The following is a 26477-nucleotide window of genomic DNA, read 5'->3' on the forward strand; positions in this document are numbered from 1 at the left end:
TGTAGCCGATAACATGGGTTTCTAGGTATGCAGCAATAATGCTTCGTAGAGGGAAAATGACAATCTGGCGATTCGGGAAATGAATTAGAGATTGACGGCCCTATTCGAACTTTAAGATACGTCAGCTAATAGATCTAGAAACGATATGGATTAGATATGTCAGTGTCAAATGTGACGTTTCTTCAAACAAAAATGTCACTTTTGACTCTGACATATCTAATCCATATCGTTTCTAGCTGACGTATCTTAAAGTTCGAATAGGGCAGTCACTAAAGGTACCTTATATATGGCGGTTGGTGGCTTTACCCGTGGGGCCTCACATATCTTTACTATTTCATATCTAGTGAATCTCTAATTCATTTCCCGAATCGCGCCGAATGTGTCGTGATTATGATCAGCGCTGAATGGATTAACGGCCCGATTCAAACTTTAGGATACGTCAGTTAATAGATCTAGAAACGATATGAATTAGAAATGTCAGTGACACTGACACATCTTATCCATATCGTTTCTAAATAGGTCTATAAGGTCAAACTAAAAATCCGCTGCAGACTATTCTTGGTCTGACTCTATAAGTTTTATTATTTATAAGCGTCTCTTCCACACCATGTCATTGCAAAGCCAAAGTGTGCTAGTTTGACTTTACAACGAAATATTTTAAATAATCGGCCAAGAGCATGTCGGGCCGTGCTTAGTGTAGGGTTTTATTGTTACCATTCTGTCAAAATAGGCCAAACGGGAGCTATTAGTAAGTATCATAAGGGAGTACCTTTGCAGCGCTTTGTACAGTCGCCATCAGATATATCGGAGCGGCCAAGGTGTTCACAATATCTGAACGCGCACTCTAACGCCTTGACAATAGAGGCGTGTTCAGATATTTGTGACCACCTTGGCCGCTCCGATATATCTGATGGCGACTGTACCTACATTACGACTTTTTACTAAGAAAAAAAAATTTTGCAATGGCTAAATGTTTTAGGTAGTTTCACAAAACCACATATTTCATAGTCATCAATTTTAGCTTATTGTGTCGTAAATTTCTGGTCTTTTTATTAAATAGTTATACATACATATTTTGTATTTCAGTATTGGTTCATAAAAAAATGTATAGTATCTGACATAGTTTATCGGAGTATGGTCAGATAGTAAAAATATTAAAAAATAAACACAATATACTAAATACCCTTGCGACGATCAAGAAATATTTCACACATGAATCTTTCGTAAACTATTATACTTATTTCTTATATAGTTACCATAACATTAATTTAACACTGGAAATCTTGTGAAACAGTCAACAATGTCAACATACATATAACATATTGAACTGAGGGATACATATAACACTTATAATAAGTGAACTTGGACGATTATTCTCCTCACAAAAGAAATACGATTTTAATTTTACTTGGACATCTTTTACAATGTCATCAATAATTAAAACTACTTTCATTTTACCGAACCAAAATATAATATATAAACATAAACCTTCGTTAAAATTAACAACAACTACACTAACTACAGTTTAAAATTTAAATAAATCTATGCCTTTTTGGGCCATTCTGTACATTTATCCTAAAGAAGCCACATACAGTGTGCTTCCTGTAACAGGAGCAATAAATTAAACTAAAGGTTGTACTCCTCAAACTGACCAACATTTGTTCAGCAACTTTTAAAAATTATGAATCCTTTAGTCTTCCTCTTTTTCATACAAAATAAATATTGCCTTCAATGGCGTTGCTTGTCACGCTGTAAACATGACAAAATTTGCAATACATTGCGTCTTAGAATAAACTTAAAAGTGTAATAAAAATCAAACCATGAGTTAATTTTCAAAAGTTGCTGAACAAATGTTGGTCAGTTTGAGGATTAAAGCCTACAGTTTAATTTATTGCTCCTGTTACAGAAAACACACTGTATAATAGTAGCCACGTCTCTTTCACTTTAATGAGTCAAACAGGTGCGTTATTTTTAATACTAAAGTCTTAAAATTTCTGTTATCTATGGACGCATTACTATCTACGACTGCTTTAAAAGTAGGTAACCGACGGCATCGAAAAAAAGAACTTTGGTAATATTAGGCTGCGAACTGAACTGGAAACCTACCGCGAACCACGTTCGATGTGTTGCCTCTCTGTCGCACTTGTAAATTCGTACGTAAGTGTGACAGGGAGATAACACGTCGAAACTGGTTCGCGGTAGGCCCTCTGAACAAAATCAAAGCCGTTCGTACATTTAGTTAAGCGTAATGTAACAGCCGTATTCGAACAAAAATACGACAAAATGGGGCATTATCTATAAGAAGGGACCTTCTTGTCGATGGCGCTTACGCCGCGCAGCGTCGCGCGGCATTGTATTTATATCGGAGCATCGTTAATAATGGCATAAGCGCCATCGACAATAAGGTCCCTTTTTATAGATAACGTCACATATGAGTGACAAAATTGACGTTTCTTCAAACAAAAACGTCACCTTTGACACTTGTTTGATACTGACGTATCCAATCCATATCGTTTCAATATCTATTATTTGACGTATCTCATTGTTCGAATATGGCTGTAAGAATGACTTTGATTTTCCGCTCGCCGCGCCCCGCTACGTTGCGTCCAGTCCGCGGCCCACAGACAAAACATCCTCCAGACTGAGCATAGTCGCGCTACCCACGCATACGGTAATTTTACTCCATGTTTGAGTCGAAAGTATCTTTGTGTGATGTCCGTGTCTTTGAATGGACCAATCACGGCACGGGACTTCGTTCACCTTGTCCCGCGCACCACCGCATTTTTGGCATCATAATTGCTCTAAACTCGGTCTAGAGGATTCCTAGTCTATGCCGCGGCCTAAGGGTCGGTTGCACCAAACTGTTCGTATCGTTAAAGAGTTCGCAAAATTTTTATGTATGGAAAGTTTCATAGTGGCGCGCCGGGGCGCGCCGGCTGACGTTGATCAGTCTGTCAAATGTGGTTGGTGCAACTGGCCCTAAATGTGGCGCTTAGCAACACAAGCGCTAAGAGTCCTTAGTTCATTTTTATGGAACGACACAAATATTGTGAACACCCGGAATAAAATGGACCTAAATGTTTGCCAAATTTTTATAATATTTTTTTTCCGAAAAAATCCAATTTCACCTTACCGTGACAACTAGAATTTACTACCCTCGTGGAAACTTAGACTAAGATATATATTTTTTTAATGAAATTATAATTGTGAAGTTCAGACGGCGTATCATGGATGGCTTTATCCGTCTTTATCCACGTGATAAAATAACTGTCACTTTTTAACACCGTGGGATAGAAAGTGACGGACACCGTTTTATGACGCTGTCACGTAGACAAGAACGACCATCATATCCGTACTGTAGGGCTACCGCCAATACCGAAAATCGTCAATTGCGGGGATTTTTGTCTGTCACTCTAATTACGCCTTCATTGGAGTAAAAGAGAAAGATCCCCGCAATTTGCGAATGTCGGTTTTCGCGGTAGCCGCTCTGAACTCCGAAACTGTACTTTGCCGCACTACATTAAGGTCCACATTCCAATGAGTATTTACCTGAAATTCGGTCAATGGGCGAATAAAGCGGCGGCTCCTCCTCGCCTGCCTGCTGGTGTTCGAGCAGACGATGGCACGACTGTCTCATGAGCGCTCCCCGCACTGTCAAAAAAAATGCTTTCAATCATTCAGACACGGCACAGGACCGGGACCAGTGGCGAGCAGTCGTGTTGGAGGCCAACACACACTTTGGGTCGCTGCGCCAGAGGAGTAAGTAAGTAGGTACAATGATCATTTCATTAAAAAAATTGTCGCACACGATTTGCTTTAAAAAAAACTTAAAAAGCATTCCTAACGGTATTTTGGAGCTACGTGAGAATATGTATTTCAAATCGTTTGGACGCATTAAATCGCCATTTTGTGGCAAAATTAAAGTTGTATCCAGAAGAGACAATTTTTCGCCCATCTGATGAAATTCTCCGATCGAACAGGGCCGTGCGGACGCAAATACCAATTTGATTCCCCGATCACATCAGCAGGTGCGGACACAAAAATGCCAATTTTCATAGTAGAATGCAAATTGATGATTTAATTTGTGTACTTGTGGACGCTAGATGAGATTGACCAATTATTTTCCTGAACAAATCGACTGATTTCGTCAGTCCCGTCTGGATACCCATTAAGAGATGTCCTGATCTGACCGTGGGGACAATATGGTGAGCCGCACTGTCAAAACAAAACTTACAATATCAAAACACTTTTTTTGCCGACCGTACTTAGCGCTTCCGAATATATCGACTCGTCAAACGGCCGATTTTTATTTTGTAATGTCGATATTTTTTCGTAAATTTTCGATAAAATTTTAGTGGAGCCAAAAACTTTGTAAGTTTTACTGCAAATTATTCTTAACACTACATAAATAATCAGGCACTTTCAAATTTTTATTCCTCCCCTCCCCACTCCCCATCGTAATGCAACTGGTCCTAAAGAGGTCCTAAGGGACATTACCAGTCCCCCTGCAGTCTCTGCTCTGGCCTTATCGGTCGGCCTGCAGTCCTAGACTAATAACGTCCATACACATAAGCGATTATTGCCGGCAATGGCCTGCTGCCACCTCTGCGACCACAGACTAGCAGTTGAGCAGTAGCAGTTTTCCTCTCTAAGGCCGCCCGCCTTCAACGGTCTGATATAATAAGTTGGCTTTAAGCCGACCACTGACTAACAGTCCGCCGGACGATATCGACCGGTCAGTTGTTCGGAACTGTCAAATTTTTGTTGTAACTGACAGGCCGATACCGTCCGGCGGACTGTTAATCAGTGGGCCCTATACAGTTCGCCGGACGATATCAGCCTGTCAGTTAATCGCATCAAGCCACACATTAACAGTTTTATTTTGGACCACGGACTGCAGATAATTGTCGGCGCTGACTGGAATTGTCAAGCCACACTATCCGTTAGTGTTAGCCCTCAGGCCGCAACCTGAACGTAAACTGTTAGTGTGTGGCCTTTTAAGATTAACTGACAGGCTGATATCGTCCGGCGGACTGGTAATCAGCGGGGAGGTTAAATAGCTTAATGACCATAATAAAAAAACAACGGGTTGCACTCCGGGAGTGCCGGCAGAAGTGAAAACTCAACGACATTGTAACTCAAAATATTAATAACAGCGCCATCTAGTGCATCACTAAAATGTCTGCAGCACTATATATAATTGAAGCTAACGCCATCTAGCGTTATTTCATCGCGTTACTTGAAACCCCAAAACACATCACTGTGAGTACTAGAGTTATATTAATACCAGTTTGAGGGAAACTCACTAGATTGCATTTAAATCAAAAAACAATGTCATTGTCCGTCACATCCGGGGCCCACTGATAACAGTCTGCTGGACGGTATCGGCCTGTCAGTTAGAACGAAATTTTGACAGTTCCGAACAACTGACAGGCCGGTGCCGTCCGGCGGACTGTTAATCAGTGGGCCTCTTAAGCGAAACTGCAGCTCAGGCATACATTTTCGCAGCGCGATAGAAAGAGAGGGTTACGCCTTACGCCTTACGCTGTCTGGAGTTTAACATTTTTTTCACACCTCAAAAGTGCACAGCGCCGCTAAAGAAGTTTTCACTTCAAAAGTGCCAAGTCTTACCTTTATTATATGTATTGTCATTTCACTATGGCCGCTGGCTGTCTGATCTAGACAACATTTTGCCTGCAACAAAACACGGAGTTTAGTTGTTTTAAGTCAATAGGGGGTATTACAGCAATGTTCTGCCGCCAGAGTGCAGCACTAGCCCCTCTAGTAAACCATACAGTAACTTATACATACATATGTGCCTTAAACTGTTTTTTGACAACATTTCACAGACAATAAAATATGACAAAGAAGAAGAAAATATATGAGAAAATATGGAAGATGAAAGAGAAAATATGACATTGATGCTTCAAGGCAGTTTGTTAACAAGGGCCTACCGGGAAACGCGAAAATCGACATTTAGTTATCTGCCTCTTTATGGCTCGAATATGCAAGAGTGTTAGAGGTTAATAGATAACGAAATTTCGATTTTCTTGTTTCGCGGTAGACCCCAAATTGTGACGGATAGTGGTAGTGGCGCCTCCTATGCACAGTTTCGCGTAATATTCCCTATTATTAAAGGGGGAATTTTACACGTTTTAATTAAGATTGGCCTGATAGTTCATCCAGCCCATAGTTTAACCAACATAATATAATATGCCTGTATTCTGTTATTCGCAGCTCATAAAGTATTTCCGTTAAAAACAGATCCAATAAATAAATAAAATATATAAATAAATAAAATAAATAAATGATTTCTATTTTCTATATTTCAATGTCACACATATTAGTGATGTCAGCGAATACCATTGATCGTTAGGATTCATTGAGATTGTATGTCAGCTCGAATAAATCACAGTAATTACGGAGTGTTATGATCTTCTATTCCATAGATCTATCCCGTAGATTGAGCATAAAGCAGTCCAGAATGCAACGATAAACAGAGTACCAAGCTAACTCTATCTAGATAGAGTAGCTAAGCCTAGGCTTAGCACAGATATGCTCCTGTCCTAAGCCTGCCTAGCACCCTCTTTGCAGTGGCAGAGTTTTGAAATGCCTCCGTAAGGCACTTGTCCCACCGCCGACGATGAGCGATAAGCGAGTAGAACGATAAACTAGAAACGAGTGGGCGAGCGGCGAGAAGCGAGTGTTAGCTCCAATAGTTTTGTCGCTCGGCTATAGGCGAATGTTCGAGTGCGACGGGCTATTACTCGCGTCACTCGCTCAGGCGGTGCAGCGTAGCCGAACACGCAGACGTCGCAGACTTGTTCAAACTACGAAGCGAGCATCGCCGAGCGAGTCCCGCTGAGCTAGCTTTCTCTTATCGCGGCGACAAACTAGTAGAGCGAGTGTTCTCGCCGGCAGTGTGAACAGCCAGCGATGAACTATTAATATATGTGTCTCTTTTACTAACACAGGATCCTAATCTTTTGTTCGTTTCTTGGGCGAGAAAATCGCCGATAGTTAATCGCTTACTCGCTCTTGGTGGGCAAGTGCCTAACCGTGTGGCTACCACCAGTTTGGCACTGCCATAAACGCTATCGAGAACGTAACTTATTTTCGATGCGTCTCGCTCATACTCTCATATTAGTGCGACCGAGATGTATCCAAAGTAAATTACGTAGACGTTAGCTTAAATATGTCAGTTTTGACTCTGTCAGTGACTCATGGTACGGGTACAGGTCTGTTCTATTTAAAATTGTAGGTAGGTACACTACACTCATTTTTGAGATATGGGGATACTATTTTTATGTTGTTGAGTACCTTTGGTCCTAATAGGAAAACAAGCGTCCCATTGACTCCTTTCATTCCGTTACCGTCATACAAAGTCTATAAAAATGGCAACGAAATGGAAATAATTATCTTGGGATACTTTTTTTCTCCTATTAGTGTCGAAAGATTCAGAGTAGAAATAACATAAAAATTACCAAATAAAGAAAGCGTAGTATACAACTTTAATAAAATGGTCCATATTTGGTATAAAACATTTATGGTGGCAATTTTACACTTTGAAACTCCAAAGTCTGTGCAGGAAAGGAATTGTCATAGGGACCATCATTGGACGCCAAAGGACATGAATTTATCAATGAATATTCAGAGCATACAGGCCAATTCGAACTTCGAACGTTCATTGACATCATAGTGACATCTAAACGATGTCATTCATTCGTTCGTACTTGTTCATACGACTATTAGCGCAAGCAAAACCTACGATAACTAAATGACATTATTCAGATTTCATCCTGATGTCAGTGCACGTTCGAGTTAACCTAAGGCCCTTTTCTCAAAAGTTTGTAACTTGTAATACAAGCGGATGTCACTTTTTGTCAGCTTTTGTTAGAAAGGGACTTCCACTTGTATTACAAGTTACAAGCTTTTGAGAAACGGCCCCTGATAGTCTTTTTAAAACAATTAGCTCCGCAATGCATTATCTACTGGAGACACTCTACGCGGTGCATAAAGAAACATGGACGACCGATCTTATAAATAAATAAACCGGTATTGGTATTGATTTTGTAACGATGGAGGTTCTATTTCAGTTTTTATTACCAGCGTTTATTAACTTCCTTTGTAGCTAACTAGAGGCTTCGTCACACAGGCGCGTTTTCCGGAAGGGCGTGAGCGGGGCGAGCCGCTTTTACATATAATACGCTCACGCGCCACTCACACCCCGCCCGGAAAACGCGCCTGTGTGACGGAACCTTAACTACATGATAGCTGGCGCAGAAGTCTAAACTCCTGAGACCCAGAACAATTGTTTTGTTTTTGGAACCCTTACACAATAAATTTCAAAATAGTTTTTGGAATATGTACAAAAAATTGTACGCCTTAGATATGTTACTTCGAAGGCCGCAAATATATGTGACACGCTCTTATGGCTCAACAAATTAAATTGTGTCAGATAGCTATTTTTGCGGCCTTTGTTTTGTAACATAATTACTTGCAGGCTTCGAGCAACACGGAAGGGAGGCGGCATTCGCACTATTTCCCCTCTGCCGAGGTACAAGATTAGCGCGTCAATCTAATCTAGCGCGGGTAATAAAACTAGTTGCACTTGGATTTTTCACTAGACCGAGTCCAGACGCGCGCGTGAACACTGCTGCACAAAAATGCCTGTTTGCTCGGTTTCTTGTTATAAAAAGAGGTCGGCCACACCAAATTTACAAAAAGAAAGTGTTACATTTCACATGTAATTTTTTTTTTACATATTATACGTTAAATTACATTTAAATACAATTATTATATTTTAGTCTCAAGTAATTGTTGGATTTATCGATTTTGCTCGCTCAGTACAAATTGCGGATCGGTCGAGCGACAAATCCGACTTCTCATCTCTCAGAATACAATGACATACTTCAATGAAAATGTGTTAGTGTGCGTGTTGTGACACTAGTCACTCGTCCGTACACAAAAAGAGATCGAGGTTTGCAAGATTTGTCTTTGACGTGTGTCATTTTCTATGTATTTGTGTCGTCATTACAGATTGGATTTTGTATGTAAGTGTGTGAGAAATGCGACTGTGTGCACCTTTCCCCCCGCGAAAAATGGCAGAAAGATTTGTACGGCGAGATATCGCTTGGGCCCCTCCCTTCCGACGTGTCGGAAGCCGGTGTTGCTCGAAGCTTGCAGGTGACTGTATTGAGTACCTATTAAATAAATTTTAGATTTATATTTTCTTTATTTATCTCAGGTTGTCTCTCAAGATGTTGGTCGAGACTCTTCGCTAATTGTCCGGCGAACTGGTAATCGGCCCCTTAAGACAACGGCCTGTGGTGACCCTGCCTACGAAGAAAGTAGGTCCCAGGTTCTATCTTGCTGAACTGTTGTTGCTTAGATTAAATGGTACTGTGTTATTTATTGGTCAATTCGTGTTAGATTGGCGCCTAATATTTATGTATTTTGTGTTGTTATTTGTATAACTTTAAATTTAGTCAATGCAAAAAATCTGTATTCCACAAAATTAGGCGAATTTTAGTCTTGGAGGCCAAATCGAACTTACATTTGACATCAAAAAACATAACTAAATGATGTACCTAATTTAGCTATTTTTCACTTGGGCATGCATTTTGCTCGTACTTACCCGTACATTCATTGGCGCAAGCGAGACGCACGGGCGAATGATAACAAAAATAAGACATATAGATAGAGTTAGACGTGAGTTAGACCAAGAGTAGTCTGCAACGATTTTGCGCAAGTGTTATTTTAAACGTCAAACTTTTATGACGTATAAACAACACTTGCACTGCACTTGATATCAAAACGTAAGTTTGAATTAGCCTTTAAAACTCACATTCGGCCAGCGTGAAACCTCGCTCGAATGAGGGCGCAAGATTTTTTTAATCTCGAAAAGTGCAACCACTGACAATACTTTGCAAAAATTGTAGACGTTGTGGATTCGTCGCCATATTGCGCAACCAGCCGCACCATTTATGGAATTAAAAGTCTGTGCCTTCTTTTAAGACGCTTTCAAATAACTGAAATAGGTTTCAATTTGTCTGTGAAAAATTCGTGTTGGGATTATTTTAGTTTCGTTTGGAATCTTAGAATAGATAGTGTGCAATGTTAGCTTAGCTTTTAGTTTACAGATGAAAGTGCATTTATTCATTTTCCATAGTATTTTCACGGAAACGTACGAACGTGTTTTGCTGTTTCAGTCAGACTCTGTACAAAAAGTAGGTATTGACTGAAAGCAGCATGACAAATACTTTTCCGAGATAATACGATGGAAAACAATTATACCTACTACTTACATCAGTACTTAGTGTGCAATGTTATCTTTGATTTAGGTACTTTCTTTGAAGAATGGATTCTAGTTTCATAATACATAATGGATAATGAAGACCTAGAACTTTTTCCAGCAAAAACGAGAAATTGACAAAATAAAATATCGACATGCCCGAGTATACACTCTGATTTTAAGGTGGTTCGCCTAGGTTACTCAAAACTTAACTCTCGCTAGATGGCACCACTTTTGCAAAATTTCAGATTTTATTTTTTTGTGAGATGGTCTTGGTATTTGTATACTTAAAAGTATGTTTCGCGCACTCTTTAAGTAAATATTGAACTATTAAAATAAATATTGAATACTTCATTGTGCAAAAACCACCTTTTTAATTCGACGGAGTGTTGCTGTCACGCTTTTTCCTACTATTACTCACACATGCAAACAGTGTTTCCGTGATCCTTGTAGTAGACAATTTCACACAACGTAAGTATGTTGCAATAGCGTAACGGTATGTTCGTGGAAATACGTGCAAGAGGATTGGGGTTCAAGACTGGTGCGAGTAGGTAATTTCTTTTTGTTTCTCCTTTGTGTTATCTTACCTTTAAACGAGCAATTATTATATATATAATTATTTATTTATATATTTGGATGGTATCAGAAACGGCTCTAACGATTTCGATGAAATTTGCTATAAGGGGTTTGATCTCTTAGCTAGGTCTATGAGAAAACGCGCATTTTTGAGTTTTTATGTTTTGTAAGCTTTGGTCGGTCTTCCAGATATTCAATCTCCGCTTGGCAACTAATCCCAGAATTGCGAAATTGTTTTTACGAAAGCGACTGCCCTGACCTTCCAACCCAGAGAGTAAACTTATTTGGATTAGTCCGGTTTCCTCACATTGTTTTCTTTCACCGAAAAATAGGTATCGATGTATAAATAGGTAGGTATCAAATGCTATTTCGTACAAAAGTTCGAAAAATCATTGGTACGAGCCGGGGTTAGAACCCGCGACCTCCGAATTGCTTTCCGCTAGGCCAGCAGCGCTTCCCCCACATATTCAGTGTTATCAGGTTTTTTAAAAATCAAAAACGATTACTTATGAAAGCAGAAGCATATAAATGATCGTATTAGATTTATAATTGTTACATATTTGCCGTAACTTATTTTTAAAATGTGTTTTTCAATTAAAAGACACGTCAAGATTGTTTACCTTATTTCTAATGCTAAAAAAAACAAACTATTATAGTAATAATTGTGTTTTTCATTCATAGACAAAATCCATTATTTTTAACCACAGGAAATTTTATACACTTCTTTTTAGGGTTCCGTACCCAAAGGGTAAAACGGGACCCTATTACTAAGACTTCGCTGTCCGTCCGTCCGTCCGTCCGTCCGTCTGTCTGTCACCAGGCTGTATCTCACGAACTGTAATAGCTAGACAGTTGAAATTTTCACTTCACAATTTTTTTTTTTTTGTCTGTTGCCGCTATAACAACAAATACTAAAAACAGAGCAGAACAGAGCGCACGAAGGGTTCCGTACCATAATGCAAAAAACGGAAAAAAAAACGGTCACCCATTCAAGTACTGACCCCGCCCGACGTTGCTTTTTAACTTCGGTCAAAAATCTCGTTTGTAGTATGGGAGCCCCACTTAAATCTTTATTTTATTCTGTTTTTAGTAATTGTTGTTATATCGCCAACAGAAATACATCATCTATGAAAATTTCAACTGTCTAGCTATCACGGTTCGTGAGATACAGCCTGGTGACAGACAGACGGACGGACAGCGGAGTCTTAGTAATAGGGTCCCGTTTTTACCCTTTGGGTACGGAACCCTAAAAAGAACTAACAGGGCTCGAGTCTTTTGGATCACTAGTCGGGAGGTACCCGCCCGGCCGCCAGCTGCAACAGTGGCAGGTTTTGGGACTTTATTGCTAGGTCAATAAGGGTCGTAGTAGATTATTTTACTTTATGCACTAGAGCATAAAAACTAAAAAGCAACTCCATGCCTTTTACACATGACTTAAACACCAACTTTAGAAGCATGAGAAGTAAAAACTTCATTTGAAGTATAAATAGATAGAGTCGGACCAAATAAAGTCTGCAGCGAATTTGATAGCCCACGCAGTGCAAGTGTCATTTATACGTCATAATCTCATAGAAGTTTGACGTTTAAAATAACACTTTCACTGCGTGGGCTACCAAATCCGCTGCAGACTATTCTTGGTCTGACTCCAGATATAATACTTTCTATTGCACACCTCATTCAATAAAATAAAAGTGGTCAGAAAAAACTACAATACAAACAACAACAGGCGGTCTTATCGCTAAAGAGCGATCTCTTTCAGACAATTTGTGGGTAACGGAATCAGAGAATTTTAACCCAAAAACGTAGGTTGCAAAACGTATATTTCATTTCTCATGTTCTGAAAGGGGGTCACTGGGTTCAGAAACTGATATTTAAAAAAAAATTAATACATTTCTGCACTTAACTAGAGCATTTTACGATACAAGTACAATTAAAAAAAATTACGAAAAGAATTGAAATTTGGTATGAAATAGATTTGTTATACGATTTCCATTTTGACGTTTAGGTACCTAACTCCTCATTCCATAGATCTATGGGATCTATATCAAACGTATCGTTATCGTTAACTAAACTTATAAATTGTTAATTGAAAGTACAGTCGACATCAGATATATCGGAGCGGCCAAAGTGTTCACAATATCTGAACACGCACCTACCTATTACCCTCAAGAGAAATTACTATAAAATGTACCTAAATTATACTTAGGTACGTATAGTCATTATTTTATACATGTATTTGACTTTCCTCGTATTCGAAAAGAAAAGTAAAGTGTTTAACTCGGGTGAAAGGCGTCATTTTATCCCTTGGTTAACAATCTACTATTTATTGTTATTTCCGCTACACAAGCAGAAACCGTCCGTGTTAAGTGGTTAGGGGCCCGATTCGGATTTTGAAATAGACATCTAATAGATATCTTTTAGACATCACCAAGATACGATAACGATATGTTTAAGATCTAACCTGTCAAATTTAACATTTGCCCGATTCTGGAGATACTCTTAAACGATTTCATCAGGATATGACTTAGAGATCCAAGTCACATCTAATAGATATCTTACGCTATCTAACGTAAAAGTGACATTTGGTTGCCCGAATTGCGCTGCAAAAGAGAACTAGTTGATATCTAAACTATAACGTATCTAGAATGGATCTAGTACGTGTCGTCTCTTGTGAATATCTTGAAGTTCGAATACGGCAGTAGGCTGCACATATGAAGCTTACAGATTGTGACCGGAAATTGGTCGGCCCAACTCCCCCAAGATCCGAAATGGGGTGTTTCCATTTGGCAAAATCTCAATATTTTTTGTCACACTTCATCGTATACGAAAGCTTGCTTGTGTTACCAAGTCTTACATGGATTATATTACTCCCAAGAGAGTAATGTTTTTTCGTCACTGATTAATGCGAACAAAGGAGATTTTGGTAACACCTTATAATTTCATTTCTTTGTAAAAACATTTAATCAAGGTACCTATACCTACCTAAAAACATTTTATGTTAAGGAGTTAACTGTAAATAAACTTAAATTATTTCATTTCATTCATAACCATAATAGTTGTACGGGTTGCCATCGTATATCGGAGCGGCCAAGGCGTATAAATATCTGAACATAGCCACGATTATTAAGTAAGCACCTAGGTACTTATTCAGATATTTGTGAGCAAATGACATCATCAACAGCTTTCAAAAATCGTTTATTATAAAAAATAACCAGCCAAGTGCGAGTCGGACTCGCGCACCAACGGTTCCTTACCATTACGCAAAAACGACAAAAATATCACGTTTGTTGAATGGGAGCCCCACTTAAATATTTATTTTATTTTGTTTTTAGTATTTGTTGTTATAGCGGCAACAGAAATACATCATCTGTGAAAATTTTTACTGTTTCTCGAGTTACAGCCTGGTGCCGGACAGACGGACAGCGGAGTTTTAGTAATAGGGTCCCATTGTTTCCCTTTGGGTACGGAACCCTAAAAATAACTTTATCACCATTTAGGCAACAAAGGCCCATAGATAGAATTAGACCAAGGCAAGTCTGCAACGACTTTGATAGCCCACGCAGTGCAAGTGTCATTTATACGTCATAATTTTATAGAAGTTTGACGTTCTAAATAACACTTGCACTGCGTGTGCTATCAAAATCATTGCAGACTTCTCTTGATTCAACTCTACATACTAACAAACTAATATTACATATAAAATTCATAAACTTTATATTTACTAAACACTATTTTGGTTATTTTATCGGAGCAGCAGAGCTGCTCATATATCTGAACACCCACCCTAACACCATAACAATACAGGCGTGTTCAGATATTTGGGAGCGCCTTGGCCGTTCCCATATATCTGACGGCAACTGAACCACTTTTACTAAGGGACCAACCCCGAAATTGCAAAAATCTGCTATCTTACATTTCAGCGAATCATATGTACCTAAAGCTATGGAATAGCACTTTTCTTCGCGATTTCAACATATTCAGTATAACCAACATATATTTCACCCCCCAGAATGCTCTTTTTTGTAACTTGGCACAATATTTTTTTTTAATTTAGGGAAAAGGATCAATCCACAAAAAACTAGATGATAGATTTGAACTTTCTGTCAATAACAAAAGTCATTTAGTTAAATGACAAATTGTAGAATCCTTTTCGTTAAACTTCGTTACACATTCTACCTATTGTGAAATAGGTAACTTTTTATTTTTGTCGTTCATTTAGGTACCACTGCGTTGCCAACCTTCAAGTTACATGAATGAACCACTGTGTTACCATATTTAAAATCTGGATTATTTTACATCCCATCGCAGTTCAATTCCTAATAATTCATTATTACACTCGTACTGTCTATATCAAGTATTTGCTTAGTCGCGTTGTTTTACTTATGTATATCACAAAACTAGTCTTTACGTGGAAATGAGAAATCAATATCTATATTTGCGCAAAAAGGCAACAAAATTTGATATATGACAGACAGAACGGAATAAATATCAAATATGTGTGCAAATGCTTGGACTTGAATAATTGTATGCATCGCGTTGATAAATATTATGACAACAACAGTGCCTAAAAAGTTTAAAATAAATAGTATATAAGTTAATTTAAGTCATTTATAGTTTAATGTTGACTAACATTATCATTGTTTGTTCACAAACTAAATAATTCAATAAATTAATATTAACTAGGCAATTTAGAGTCAACCACACGAAATACGAAAGAAAAAAGGCAACTGTTATTATTCATATAATTAAATCAAAATAAGCACACCCTGTAACAAAATAGTACAGAAGGAACTTATAGGAATCTTTGAGCACGTTTTGACAGTTGTCAACGGGCAGAAAATATTATCGATTTCCAAAATGGCAAACGGTTGTTTTTCTCCGATTCGCGAACTTACAAAACGGGTATCATCTGTCATATTTATCTTCACGATTCAAACTTAATTTATTAAAGAAATATATGTATTGATTTATTAATAGTAATGTACAAGTTTAGCTAAATAAAATGTAATAAATACAAAAAAAAATTGTCGAAGCCAGACACTACCACGATTCTTACACATTTTAATTAATAATAAGCATACAAATTTCAAATCACAGATATTTATTCTGTTTACTTTAAAGAAATACGTACGCGTATGAAAATCAAACTCCAAATTTAAGAATCACAGTGCAAAGAATCACGAGTGGTGTCTTCAAGATTTTTAGACCGTGGGTCCGTTTCGCATGGGCCAGGGCATTCGCGGCGCAGCTTAGGCACTAACCTGGTATTAGGTCCTAGATCCTTTTCTCCATCGTCACTCCCAGTACACACGGTCGATGGCACAGTAAGGTAATGTCTCGCGCATGACTACTGGTGGAATGATGCCCGGAGCTGAGCGCGGTCGATACGCTCAGGCCTGCGCCGAGCGCCGCGCGACCCGTAAAGCATTACATCGCTTGCACTTACTGGGTTTTTGTTGCCTTTTGGTTTACTGTGATTCGTTACTTAAACTGTGACGTCATAATGGCAAGCTCGCACTCTGCGGGGTTTCGTTGCGAAAGAAATTCGAGTCCCGATTTTGAAGGTGGTTTAGGGTTCCGTAGGATTTTTGGTGTTTACGCCACAACTTACATAAATGGCTCGGTTAATTAGTTACACATAGGGATTGACTTTTTTATTACAAACATGGCAAAGTAGCGTGGCCCGCATGATGTGTGCTACCGACCCTTTAAAAATTTGTTTAGGTAATCATGAAAAATCCCAGATTTAGCCGGTCGTGAAATTTAGGTAGTAGATATATTCTCATGCTTATATTTTGGAGTTTAACCGAATAATCCGATATTTTCATATAGCTAGTAAAAGGCTGAACTGATTTTGATATTATGTCGTATGGATTTCAATTCTTTTTAACGTTAATGCCATAGGTATTCTGATTATAAATTTCTCATCACGATTAGATATTGAATTCACTCGTAGTACAGTCAGCATCGAAGATATGTACCTAGGTACAGTCAAGGAATTTATATTCCGACCCATTTCGTACTTTGTCACAGTGACAACCGTATGAGGTCTCTAGCGGCTTTCATATTGATTGTCACTGTGACAAAGTACGAAATGGGTCGGAATTTAAATTCCTTGACTGTACTACTATGCGTTAGCAGTGATTAGCAGTGATCGGACAAATCATCAAACGTACTAAATACGGTATTACTGCAATGTTCTGCCGCCAGAGTGCAGCACTAGCACTTATCGTAAACATAGAGTAACTTATACATCATATGACCATTCAGCGCTGATCACGACACATTGCCATTTTGCCTCTACGAAGCATTTCCGCTACATACCGGGAAACCCATGTTGTCGGCTACGACGTAACGCTACGATTGTAGCTCAGCGGTGAATGAACTTTTCACAGATAGGTACATAATTTGTTACGAATAAATATAACATTGTTGCGTTAAGGCCAAGCGCGCACTACGTTTTAAATTTTTGCGATTCGATTTTAGAAGCGCGCTGTAATATCAATTTTTTGTCGTATACGCGCGCACTGATATAAACACATAGTGTTTTAACACACACTGCATTTCCACGACAAAATTATCGCACGACAAAAAAATCGTAGTGCGCGCTTGGCCTAGAGCACAGAATAAGTAATAGTACTAGAGGGGGTTTGTTTACAGAAGGCCCACCGCGAAACGCGAAAATCGTAACTTCCCTTTATTAAAATCTGTAAAATTTTACTTTAACCCCCCTTAAAGCGATGTCTCGTTTCAGCTTCGGTTGGAGCTGGTTTCAGCATAGAAATCATGTTTCGGGCAAAAAACTGCCGAATCTTTCAGCCGCGCGCTGAAACTTAGGGCCTACCGCGAACCACGTTCGACGTTGCCTCCCTGTCACACTTACGTACGACTTCACTGGTGCGACAGAGAGGCAACACGTCGAACGTGGTTCACGGTAGGCCCTCTATATTTTCGGTACTATCCGACCCAAGTTTTGGTTTCGGTATCTACAGGTTTCGGCATAAATACCATGTTTCTACCGAAGGTTCGGTTTCGGCCGAAACTAGAGCAACACCGAACCTTCGGTTTCGGTTTCGGCATAAGATCCGGTATAGGACACTAACGGAGGGATATTACGCAGTGCGCAATATGCATCCAATGGTAAGACCGCCTTTTCCCTAGTATGCTACGCGCTACGCTGTGCTACGGCGTAGCAATGCGCTTACAGATGTAGTGCATAATTGTTTTCCATCGTATTTTCTCGGAAACGTTCGTATCAGTCATGCTAGTTCTGTCAACCCAGGGGTGCGAAACTCCAGACTTCGGCTAAACTCGGCTCCGCTCGGCTCAGCATTGCTCCGAGCGGACAAGCGGAGAAGCGGTCGTCCCCTTTCCTCTTAACTGAGTTATTAATTATTTATGATTAATTGCTTTGGAGCCTGTATGTTATGTAATGTAGTTATAGTTACCTAGATATTGGTAGAGTTGAGGTGAATGCACACACATAGAGTTCCTAAAGCGGATGTGAATGAGATGTGAATGAATGAGTGAATGTTATTTATAATATTTGTTACACTTAGGTGCGGTGACAGATGTCAGCTCCATAAAATTTATAATCTTAATTGCAATATCTCGAAAAATGATATCAGAATGATGTAAGTAATTTATTCAGAGTATAGTATAATACAATCCCTTATTTGTATACTAAAACAATTTATAGTGACCTTTACGCGAATTTGATAACAAATTGCACTTGCCTCATTAAACCAAGTTATATTAAGGTCAGAAATAGCTCAAAATAACCTCAAACATAGTTTCACAGTACTTGAGTCGAGAGTTGAGAGCAATTATTGAATAAATAATATCATGGCGCCGTATCGAAACCAAGCACGACCGAGCTACGGATGGCGGCCATTTTGTATTTCCAAAACGTCATATTTAACCGCCAATTCTCAAAAACATCCGCCATTTTGAATCGTCCAACCAAGCTACAAAGTTACATTTGCGGCCGGCTGAGCGCCTCGATCGCGCAGTCCACGTGGACTTGCACCAAGGATTCGTTAGTTCCAACTTTCGCCACGCGCTAATGTAAGGTTGAGCCAATCTCGGCTCTGATTCGACGTCGAAAGGTCTTTTAGTATGAGCATTTGAGCAATCGTGTGGCGCTGTGTTGCTCTTTGGTTCGAACTTTTTTACTCCAACAAAGAAGTGTTATATGTATACAGGGTCGGGATTGTAGTAGGAGCAAAATCTTATTCACTATAGACAGTCTCCTAGCTTAGTCGGTAGTGACCCTGCCTACGAAGCAGGAGGTCCCGGGTTCGATCCCGGTGTGGCATGTAATTTTGTGTTTATCACAAATATTTGTTCCTGAATAGTTCCCATCGCATCGGCCCATATGGGTCATACTTAGGGATCATCCATTAATTACGTCACACGAATTTCTAGGTTTTTTTACCCCTCCCCTCCTCCTTGTCACACTTGGTCACATTTTGCAAATCCCTCCCCACCTGGTGTGACGTCACATTTTAGACAATTTTGTTTTCAACGAAATCGGCAATACTAACTCGGCATTATTTTTTTAATAATAAAATATTTTTGGTAGGTAAAAGAAATATTAGTAATTTTATAACACAAAACCAATTAGGAACGAAAATTACCTACTTCCAAAACCTCGTTATTTTAATGTACAGTAGCCACGTCAAATTAAGCCGAATTTGGGCAAGCTGCGGAAATAATTCGTGTAGTTTTGAAAATTGGTACAGGCATACCTTGTGGTGTCTAGATAAACATACTAAAAGTCCTCGAGGGTAGGGGGTGTGCTGGGGGTGTAGAGGGGGGTTGAAGGTACCTTTTTTCATATTTTTGCTCATATCTCGAAAATGTGTACGAATTGCATTATAATTACTTCGGACAAAAGTTTTAACATAAAATTTACTACAAATTTGGTTATGTTTATTTTTACTCTGCGATCAATACTTTAGGAGCTACAGGCTGTTAAAGTTAAATAAGAGATAAAAAATAGACGGTTTAAAAAAACGTCGTATTTTCATAATTGTTCATCATAAAATTCATAAATAAAAATTTTAATTGAGAATAAGCAAGCTAAATGACCTGCTGATAAAATATAAAAAAACCGGCCAAGAGCATGTCGGGTCATGCTCAGTGCAGGGTTCCGTAGTTACCCGTCCGTCAAAATAGACTATTTGCTAAAACTCAAAAACTGCTTAATCGATTATGTTCGCTATATTTTTCTCTGAAAGTCTTTACTAAGCTTTACTTTCACGATTTTTTTCATATTTTTTGGACCCATGGTTCAAATGTTAGGGGAACTAAAGTGGAAAACACAACTTTTTTTCTTTCAGATCGATTATTTCCGAAAATATTAAGCAGATCAAAAAATGGTTCTCGAAGACCTGTATTCGTTTTAAAAGACCTATCCAACGACACCCCACACTATAGGGTGGAAGTGAAAAAAAATTTCATCCCCTTTTTAATGTACGGCAGCCACCCTAAAAAAATATTTTTTTTAATTTATATTTTACAACTTTGTTAGCGTAACTGATTTATATATTCGTGTCAAATTTAAACATGAAAACTAGAATATTTTTTTTTATGGTGGTTGTCCTACATTAAAGTGGGAATGAAATTTTTTTTCGCTTCCACCCTATAGTGTGGGATGTCGTTGGATAGGTCTTTTAAAACGAATAAGGGTCTTCAAGAACCATTTTTTGATCAACTTAATATTTTCGGAAATAATCGATCTGAAAGAAAAAAAGTTGTGATTTACCCCTTAGTTCCCCTAACTTTTGAACCATGGGTCCAAAAAATATGAAAAAAATCGTGAAAACATAACTTAGTAAATACTTTCAAGGAAAAATATAGCGAACCTAATCGGTAGAGCTGTTTTTGAGTTATGGCAAATAGTCTATTTTGACAGACGGGTAACTACGGAAACCCACACTGAGCATGGCCCGACATGCATATGGCCTATTTTTTTATATTTTATCAGCAGGTTGCTTAGCTTGCTTACTCTAAGCAAATTTTTTTATTTGTGATGAACAATTAAAAAAAAACGACGGTTTCTTAAACCGTCTATTTTTTATTACTTATTTAACTTTAACAGCCTGTAGCCCCTAAAGTATTGATCGTAGAGTAAAAATAAACATAACCAAATTTGTAGTAAATTTTATGTTAAAACTTTTGTCTTAAGTAATTATAATGCTATTCGTACAGATATTCGAGATATGAGCAAAAATATGAAAAAAAGTACCTTCAACCCCCCTCTACACCCCCAGCACACCCCCTACCCTCGAGGACTTTTAGTATGTTTATCTGGACACCACAAGGTATACCTGTACCAATTTTCAAAACTATACGAATTATTTCCGCAGATTTTTATAATTTGCTTAGGCTACAGCGAATAAAAAACTATAAATTAATTTTCGGTTACTGATGAATAGTGATGCTGATGAAGTTAAAATGACGTCACAATGTTTGTGACTCCCCCCTCCCCCATGTCACATTTTCTTGACCCCCTCCCACCCCCTAACGCTACGTCTTACGCAGCGTCTTACGTAGGCGACGAACGCGCGAACGCGGCGCGGCGCGGCGCGGCGCGGCGCGGCGCGGCTAAATCAATCCTTTGATGCACATAGAAGTGTCCTACGTAAGCGATCTCGTTGCGAACGCGGCGCGGCGCGATTTGCACGCGAATGTCGGGCGGCGCGGCGCGGCGCGGCGCGGCGGCGGCGCGGCGAGAGGCGGCACGAAAAAAACAAACCGTTGTTGCATATGGAAGTGTCCTAGGTGAGCGATTTTGACGCGATGGCGGCGCGGCGCGGCGGCGGCGCGGCGCGGCGCGGATCTGGCGCGATCAATCTATTTGATTTTTAGACGCGAATATGACGCGGCTAGAGGCGTGGCGTATATAGAATTACCGGCTTTGATTTGATTAGTCGACTCCCGTTTGATTTCTTTATAGGTTTTCCTGTAATCAATAGGCACAAAACTAAAAAATATTCAAATTCGCGGAAATTGGTATAAAAGACGTAACTCCAGTAGCGTCTATGGCACTTACGATCCTATCCCGTCGTAAAGCCAATTTTTGCCAAAACGGAATTAATACCTAATAATAAGCAAATTAATTAAATAACCACCCGGGTAATTGTGTACTTAGTTTTTGAAGGCGGTGCCAAATCAAAATGCCAGTAAACCAAAATTTCAGACAACGAAGAACGCTGCACGTACTTGCATAAAAAGACATAGTTTACTCATAATTTAAATACGAATTTTCTAATACACCGTGTCTGCGTGCGGCCAAGGCGGTCGGACTCGGGAGTGTCTCCCTAGTCGGACAAGGCCGCCGCGCCGCGCCGCTTCGCTGTGGGAGTAGGACAAACCTATACGTATCAACGTTTTGTTTCTTCCTCACCGCGCCGCGCCTCGCCGCGTGTTCGCCGCGCGTTCGCCGCACCGCGCCGCGCCGCGCCGCTTCGCGAAGTGTGAGTAGGACACACCTATACGTATCAACGTTTTGTTTCTTCCTCGCCGCGCCGCGTCGCGCCGCCGCCGCGCCGCGCCGCCGCCGCGCGTTCGTCGCCTACGTAAGACGCTGCGTTACGTAGGCGAACAACGCGCGAACGCGGCGCGGCGCGGCGCGGCGAAAGCGGCCGCCGCCGCGCCGCGCCGCGCCGCGCCGCCTGACATTCGCGTGCAAATCGCGCCGCACCGCGTTCGCAACGAGATCGCTTACGTAGGACACTTCTATGGGCATCAAAGGATTGATTTCGCCGCGCCGCGCCGCGCCGCGTTCGCGCGTTGTTCGCCTACGTAAGACGTAGCGTAAACGTGACGTAATTAATGGATGACCCCTTATAAACAAAATCATCACTCACACACTAAATTATAGGCTCAGAACCAAACCTTTACGGCTACCATGAGTTGGCATTTCTCATTTACGCTAGCGACTGCGTGAACTCGATCGCATTCCCTCTCGATCGCACCAATAACTTTAGCATTTATAATTGAATAACATTTGTGGTTTTCCATCACAGAAGGGCCTTTATGCTTTAAGTGCAATAAGGACCATTTCATCTGCAATTTCAACAGAAATTCAGGACCCTTCTGAGATGGAAAGCCACATTTAAACTAACCGACCTTTCTAATTCTCAACTTCGTCTCGATCGCTCTGCTTCAAAAGCCATCCAACTGAGTTTTTCAAATGTTCTCCATCCTTTAAGCTCGTTTGTCTACGAAGAATAGAATAAAAAAACTTTTGTTACAAAAACCATCTATCTACCATCTACATCTTCGAGCAACACCGGCTTCCGACACGTCGGAAGGGAGGAGCCCAAGCGATATCCTACCGTTCAAATCTTTCTGCCATTTTTTGCGGGGGGGAACGTGCACACAGTCGCACTTCTCACACACTCACATACATGCCGCTACTTGACGCTAGATGTCTACTACGAAATAACTCGCATTATCGTAAGAAAACTGATGTATGGAGTTACCACTCTATCTTTACCTACTTATATGTCTCAATGGGCCTACACTGAGAAAAAATCGTTTAAAACAATTGAAGGGATGTTTACAAAAACAATATAACTTACTACACTGGTTGACAAGGGTTGACACCTGAAACGATTAACAATGTTCTTAAATAATAATTTTTAAGAAAAAAAAACCGACTTCTATGGGGCCCGGTGAAAAATTATGGTAGATGGTGCACTATGTAGAAAAGGAGGTAAAACCAGTACTTTCTAGTAGCATTTCGTTTCCGGAAGGGTCGTAGTTCTAGCCTAACCTAATCCACTTCTCTGATTGCAGTTCGGTTCTGTGAGGATCGTAGTTCGAACCTAATCAAACCCACTTTTCTAGTAGCATTTCGTTTCTGTAAAGCCCGCAGTGCTAACCAAACCTAACCCACTTTTGTTTGGTCTGTGAGGATCGCAGTTCAAACCTAACCTAACCTACTTAACGGCGCATGCCGTGCTGTGTACGGGGGTATGAGCGGGAGGGGTTTGGCATCATCATACTATATACCTACATTTTATGGTAGGTAATCATAGCGGTTTATTTAGTTTAGGTATCATAGTGATTTTCCGGGTCAAGGTCCAGGTCTCTGAGTCCGAGTCCGGGTCTGAGTCTGGGTCCGAGTCCGGCTCCGAGTCCGGGTCCGAGTCCGGGTCAGAGTCCGGGTCCGAGTCCGGGTCCAAGTCCGAGTCCAGGTCCGGTTCCGATCCGGGTCCAAGTCAAAATCGAAATTCGAAATCACCAAACGTGTACTATGCGTCGTTGAAGAGTTCTGTTCTGATCATCATCAGCAGTTCCACTTCATCAAATGCGACAGTTTTTAATGTAAATGCTTGATTTTATGATGAAAATACAGAAAATTCTATACGTATGCCTTTAAGATTTGAGGAGTTCCCTCGATTCCTTATGGATCCCATCATCAGAACTCGAGCTTGACAGAAATGTGGCTTAAAAACTAAACTTGCTTAGCAAACATAACGAAGAGGACAAATCGCCAAACGTGAACTATGCGTCGTTGAAGAGTTCCGTTCTGATAATCATCAGCAGTTCCACTCCATCAAATGCGACAGTTTTGAATGAAAATGCTTGATTTTCTGATGAAAATACAAAAACCTCTATACGCATTTAAAATTAAACCTCTATACGCCTTTAAAATTTGAGGAGTTCCCTCGATTTCTCATGGATCCCATCATCTGAACTCAAGCTTGACAAAAATGTTGCTTAAAAACTTAACTTGCTTAACAAACATAACGAAGAGGACAAATCGCCAAAGGTGAACTATGCGTCGTTGAAGAGTTCCGTTCTGATCATCATCAGCAGTTCCACTTAATCAAATGTCACGTTTTTGAATGTATATGCTTGAATTGTTGATAAAAACACAAAAATCACTATATGTATGCCTTTAAGATTTGAGGAGTTCCGTCGATTCCTCATGGATCCCATCATCAGAACTGAATTTTGACAAAAACTGGACCAATATGTATGCATATACATGCAATCAAAAAAAGAATTTTTAAAATCGGTCCAGTAATGACGGAGATATGGAGTAACAAACATAAAAAATAAAAAAAATAAAAATAAAAATAAAATAATTTTTAAGAAAAAAAAACCGACTTCCATGGGGGCCGATGAAAGATTATTGTAGATGGTACACTATGTAGAAAAGGAGGTAAAACCACCCACTTTTCTACTAGCATTTCGCTTCTGTGTAATGGCTCCTCTACAGGATGGGCCAACGCCGGCCACTCCAAGGGACGCAGCCATGCGGTAGAATGAGATAGCAATATCACTTGCTCACTCTAAGGCCCCCCCCCCCCACATCTAGTCTTTCGAGCGTCGGCGTCTGGCGTTGGCCCATCGTGAAGAGGAGCCATGAGGGTCGTAGTTCTAGCCTAACCTAACCCACTCCTCAGATAGCAGTTCGGTTCTGTGCGGATCGCAGTTCGAACCTAATCAAACCCACTTTTCAAGTAGGATTTCGTTTCTGTAAGGCTCGCAGCTCTAACCTAACCTAATCCTTGTTCGATTCTGTGAGGATTGCAGTTCAAACCTAACCTAACCCACTTAATGGCGCATGCCGTGCGGTGTACGGGGGTTTAAGCGGGAGGGGCTAGTAAGATTGGCATCATCGTACTTTATACCTACATTAATTTTATGGTAGGTAATCATAGTTGTTTATTTAGTTAAGGTATCATAGTGGTTTTCTGGGTCAAGGTCCGGGTTCGAGACCGGGTCCGAGTCCGGTTCCGAGTCCGGTTCGGACCCGGATCCGGTTCGGACCCGAACCTGGACTCGGACCCGGTCTCGAACCCGGACACGGACCCGGACTCGGACCCGGACTCGGACCCGGACCTTGACCCAGAAAACCACTATGATACCTTAACTAAATCGAAATTCGTAATCACCAAACGTGTGTCATGCGTCATTGAAGAGTTCTGTTCTGGTCATCATCAGTAGTTCCACTTCATCAAATGCGACAGTTTTTAATATAAACTGCGTCAAGCAAATCTTGTCAGTAGAAAAAGGCGGCAAATTTGAAAAATGTAGGCGCGAAAGGATATTGTCCCATAGAAAATTTGAATTTCGCGCCTTTTTCTACTGACAAGATTTGCTTGACCATCTTTAAATGCTTGATTTTATGATGAAAATACAAAAAAATCTATACGTATGCCTTTAATATTTGAGGAGTTCCCTCGATTCCTTATGGATCCCATCATCAGAACTCGAGCTTGACAAAAATGTGGCTTAAAAACTTAACTTGCTTAACGAACATAACGAAAAGGAAAAATCGCCAAACGTAAACTATGCGTCGTTTAAGAGTCCTGTTCTGATCATCATCAGCAGTTCCACTTCATCAAATGCAACAGTTTTTAATGAAAATGCTTGATTTTCTGATGTAAAAACAAAAATCTCTATACGCATGCCTTTAAGATTTGAGGAGTTCCCTTGATTCCTCATGGATCCCATCATCAGAACTCGGGCTTGACAAAAATGTGGCTTAATAACTTAACTTGCTTAACAAACATAACGACGAGGACAAACCGCCAACCGTGAACTATGCGTCGTTGAAGAGTCCTGTTCTGATCATCAT

At 40.0% G+C, this 26477-nt stretch overlaps 1 protein-coding gene across 2 annotated transcripts in view; it reads right to left on the reverse strand.

The window, feature by feature from the left end:
- LOC134678731 (glucose transporter type 1) overlaps positions 1 to 16334 on the reverse strand; it is an 88535-nt gene extending 72201 nt beyond the window's left edge. For both annotated transcript variants that reach the window (XM_063537403.1, XM_063537404.1), the window contains exons 1-3: positions 16132 to 16334; positions 5632 to 5694; positions 3550 to 3651 (exon numbers count right to left, since the gene is read on the reverse strand). In XM_063537403.1, coding sequence (XP_063393473.1) covers positions 3550 to 3637 — 88 coding nt within the window. In that variant the 5' untranslated portion in view covers positions 3638 to 3651; positions 5632 to 5694; positions 16132 to 16334. The remainder of the gene's footprint in view (positions 1 to 3549; positions 3652 to 5631; positions 5695 to 16131) is intronic.
- Positions 16335 to 26477: the final 10143 nt, after the last annotated feature.

The sequence above is a fragment of the Cydia fagiglandana genome, chromosome Z (assembly GCF_963556715.1).
Source record: "Cydia fagiglandana chromosome Z, ilCydFagi1.1, whole genome shotgun sequence".
In the NCBI taxonomy this organism is placed as follows: domain Eukaryota; kingdom Metazoa; phylum Arthropoda; class Insecta; order Lepidoptera; family Tortricidae; genus Cydia; species Cydia fagiglandana.